The 4444-nt window shown below is 34.0% G+C and overlaps 1 protein-coding gene across 2 annotated transcripts in view; it reads left to right on the forward strand.

Moving 5' to 3' along the window:
- The window catches only part of LOC131782491 (protein GUCD1), a 4553-nt gene extending 304 nt beyond the window's left edge, over positions 1-4249 (forward strand). The window contains exons 2-3 of one of the 2 annotated variants that reach the window (XM_059099226.2): positions 967-1392; positions 2580-4249. In XM_059099226.2, the coding sequence (XP_058955209.2) occupies positions 1043-1392; positions 2580-2958 (729 nt within the window). In that variant the 5' untranslated portion in view covers positions 967-1042 and the 3' untranslated portion in view covers positions 2959-4249. The remainder of the gene's footprint in view (positions 1-966; positions 1393-2579) is intronic. The other variant, XM_059099225.2, reaches the window with a different exon arrangement.
- Positions 4250-4444: the final 195 nt, after the last annotated feature.

A 4444-nucleotide genomic window follows, 5' to 3' on the forward strand; every position in this document is an offset into this window, starting at 1 on the left:
ATTGTGGAAAACAGTCAATAGATTTTGCAATTTCTAGCGGTTTCTAACATATTTCTAATATGTTGAACTTAGTGCTTATCAGTTATAGGCTGTGTAGCTTAGTTCAAAGACCTTAATTCTATGATCACACACTGTGTTTGGATCCCAAACTTTGGATAGACATTGTAGTAATTTTATCTTGAAACATTTAGTTCTCCTATGAGAAATTTAAAACAACCCTTTAGCGAAACTTCGGGGAGCAAACAAAGGTTATTATGTTAGATAAGAAAAAGGCAGATTGGAAATTAAATGCATTTACATTAACTTTCAATTCAAAATTTTTGTATGCCCAAAATTTTTGCATAGGCATTTTTTTAGTTTTTAAGAGTTTGGGAACATCTATTTGTCCAAAGATGTATGTACAACAAACCAGACGCGAAATCAACAGCGGCAAGCTTAGTGTTCTACGAAAGATGTGAAAGTGGGGAATTTTGAATACATATATTTCAGTTTAAACCTAAGATGCCTGTAATGTCTCTTAAAAAATAGCCTGGGAAGACTTTTTTGAGAATTTTATTGAACCAAACGAATAAACTTTGCTGAAAAAGTGAATGGCTAAAGGCAGAAGCTTATATTTAGGCTGTATACTTCTGCTCAAGGATATATGATTTTGATCAACAGTATCGGAATACCCATATCTCCATATCCATTCTTGCTCAAGGTTTCGTTACCTATTTCTTCTTTAGTTTGCTTATCATTTGATAAACTTAAAAGAGAATTTGTAGTTATGAGACCATTGCATCAAGACATGACCTTAGTGCGTGAGTCGCGTGACTTCCTGCGTGACTTTTCCTTCGTAGCATATTTTCTACCGTAGGGCTGGGGGTTGGGATGTTTGTACGTAAACATCACGTTCAAACCGGACCAACTCGCTGGCGCGCTTCCCGCTCTTCCGGATAAATATGTTTTGTTTGTATTCCTCTGTAGTACTATTTCACAAACAGTCAGGGACATCACAAGGAGACCACACATAGGCAAGGAAGGGCTCATATTTTTCTCTCAAATGTTTCGTCTACAGATCGAGTTGCCTCACGTAAAACAGAAAACAGACTGGGATTGTGGATTGGCATGTTCGTTGATGGTTTTACAGAAGGTTTTGGGGAATAAGTTCGATAACTCGGAATACGAAGAAATTTGCGCGAAAAAGAATTTTGGAAGCAGTGTTTGGACCATAGACATTGCTGGTATTTTCACTGAGTACAGGGTTGATTACATTTTCTGCACGAAAACTTTAGGAGTAGATCCAAGTTACGGGCAAAACTCGTTTTACGAAGGAACCTTCACCTTGGACGAAACAAGAGTAAATCGCCTGTTCTCTCTCGCACCACAGTTAGAATTAAAGGTTGATAAAAGGTAAGTTGTCATTAAAAAATCCCAAAATTTTTCCACTATGGTTTTTGGCCTAAGCTTAATAGTAATTTTATTTAACGAAACAAAATTGTTATTTGCGTGACATGCATGACGTAGCATAAATTAGTTAGTTTGCCCCTCAACCCGTTTGACGTCTATTGACGCAATGTGAACTCTTAATGGCTCTTGTATATTCCAGCCCAAATGATTTAATTCGTATATTCAGTTTCTTCGTTGATGGTGACATATTCCTGCTGAAAACATTAATTAAAAGAAGAGAGAGAGACGCCTTTGTCTGTACACTTTGTACGTGATGCAATCAACGTCAGTTATCACTCATATGACCTTCTGGTGATCACGTTCATTTTGTAAACAAACCCGTGTAAATCCCAATATCATCCTTATCTTTGCGTACACTGATGGGCCTTTAACTTTCAGGTTTTACAGTTGGAACCTTAAAAATTATTACTAAACTCTTGAGGTCATGTTTGATCCATTAGAAGATAATTTCTATGTTTACAATTCCGGAATTATCAATTTTTTATTTACTTTTAAAATTACGGGATTGATTTCCAGACTAAATTTTAGTGGAGTGGTGTAAAATGAAAAATCAAAGCAATTGCAGGTAGAAATTAATAATGAAACACTTTTAAGGAAAGACTAAGTCTCAAATTGTTTTTTTGGTTCAAAAGAATGATTGTGAGACATCACCAATTACATAAGCTAACACGACAAATCAATAAGATTTAAGTTGAACGATATTGTTAATCCCTGCGGTAATCACCAAATAGATTCCATGTTGTTGTTTGTCTGTTCATCAGTAGATCATGGGTGACGTCGAAATTTTTGAGAACAAAACAGTGACATGCAAGGTGCAGCTGAGTGTGTCTCTGATTTTCTTACCTTATTTTGACATCTGTGATCCTACTGTACAGACCCACAGCCTCATGGATTCTATTTGTTTTATATAAGAACAAAATAAAAATTTGTTCATGGTGAAGTCATCTGTCTGTCCTCCAATAGATCATTAGTAAGAACTAAACAAAGTGCCTTATGATTCATCTTATCATACAAATATACAAGTAACCAATGATTAGTATAATATGTAATTGTAACATGGAGCATTATGATGAAAGCTACTTTTAAATGCTTGTAATTGGCTGATCTGTAATTTTACTATTTCATTTCAGGAGTGTGTCATTGGAAGAAATTATTTTAAGATTGCTGAAGGGTTATGTTGCCATTGTTCTGGTGAACTCAAACGTTTTGATTTGCCACTGGTGTGAAATATTTTCTCCAAATAAACTAAGGATGCTCACATCCTGTATATGTGCGTCAAATCAGAGTGACTATTGTGGTCATTACATAGTATTATGTGGATTTGATGCAGATAAGAGATATGTGTATTACAAGAATCCATCATTTAACGAAGTTCTTTGCTGTGCAAGATATGACATGTTTGAATCAGCACGATGCAGTTATGGAACAGATGAAGACATTGTGTTTGTCAAAGTAGAGGAACCTGAACTTTTGAAGGACACATTTATTAATACTAAAAACAAAATATGATTGATGAAAGATTTCAAACTGCATAGCTATTCCTATGGCAAGAATCACATTCAATTTTTTCTGAAGGAACATCACTTTTATGCCCAATAGTAAAATCTTTTCCCTTCATATCCCCTACTTTATCTTCTTTCCCATTTATTTGTTTAACCTTTCACTCCCAAGATCCCATGAGTAATTCTCCTGCTGCCTGTCATACAATTCTTATGATGTTACTTCAGAGAATTTAGAATTGGATCAACTAATAATCCCCAAAGTGATATTTTTCTTTTTTTCCCATCACTTGTCTGCTTGATCTTGTAAGGAGAAACTTTTGTCTTGGTCACTCATGGGAGTTTAAAGGTTAACCCTTTAAACTATGAGAGTGACTAGCATCTAATCTCTCCCTATAGTATCACCCCTGAATCACATGTTAAGGTTATGAGAATAAAGGAAATGATCAACGAAAGAAGCTTTTGATTGGTAAACAAATTCTCCCCATCAGCACCTTAGGAAATGTAAAAAGAGCAGTATGGAGAATATGCATACTGATTTTAGAGGGTTAACATGGTTTTTCACAGGGCTTGTAAAGGTTTGAATGAAATTTGCTAGAAACAAGCCAATGTGGAAACATAGCAAAATCCAAGAATGTTTCTTTAAATGATTCTAGTCATTACTGTTGAGTGTAAACATGGGTTGCACATTGCAATAAAATATGTCTGTTTTGAAAAAACCATTATCAGCTATATTTGAAACTGCTCCTTTCAACAAAGAACAAAAATATTTTTAAATTTTGTCAAACCTGTATTAGTTAATTTTAATCTTTTTTTTTTTTTTTTTTAATTTTTCATAAAAATTAGCCAATAACAAAAACAGTGTAATACCAAAGAAGGGTATTCTTGAAACCTTAAAATACTGGTCACCAGTACAGTTTTATTTGAAATAACTGCTATGGTTTATTCAGTAACATCAATGCTGTAATGACTCATCCTTTTGCAAATATGTGATCAATTTATATATTGAATGTTGCTCAATTAATCCTCATGTAACTTTCCAATTATGATGTTCCCCAGATTAGAAGATGGGTAGATAATAATGATGTCCTTATATGTAAAATAATTTGTAAAAAAGTTAGGATTTTAATTAAGGAGATGAGTGTAAGGAGAGAGTGTAAGAAAAATAAAGTTGAGATAGAGGTCATAAAAACTGAATCCTGTAAATAACATTTATGGATTGTTGACATTTCAGTACTGAATTATTTGTATTTGCCACAAATATTTAAGAAACTTCTGTAATAAATTTCTATGATATTTTATACACTTTTCTCTGAGTTGCATTGTGTAAGTTTGAGTCTGTACTACAGGCAAGTTGTCTGTATGTGACAGTGCAAAATTTTGTTATCTTATGCATTCCAAAGATCTTTGAAAGGTGTCCATAATGGTTGTAGGTGTTAAATCTTACAGTGAGAAAGGGAGGGTGAAGGGCAAAGTGTGTTCAAAAATGAAAATGG

Source organism: Pocillopora verrucosa, chromosome 2 (assembly GCF_036669915.1).
Source record: "Pocillopora verrucosa isolate sample1 chromosome 2, ASM3666991v2, whole genome shotgun sequence".
Lineage (NCBI taxonomy): Eukaryota > Metazoa > Cnidaria > Anthozoa > Scleractinia > Pocilloporidae > Pocillopora > Pocillopora verrucosa.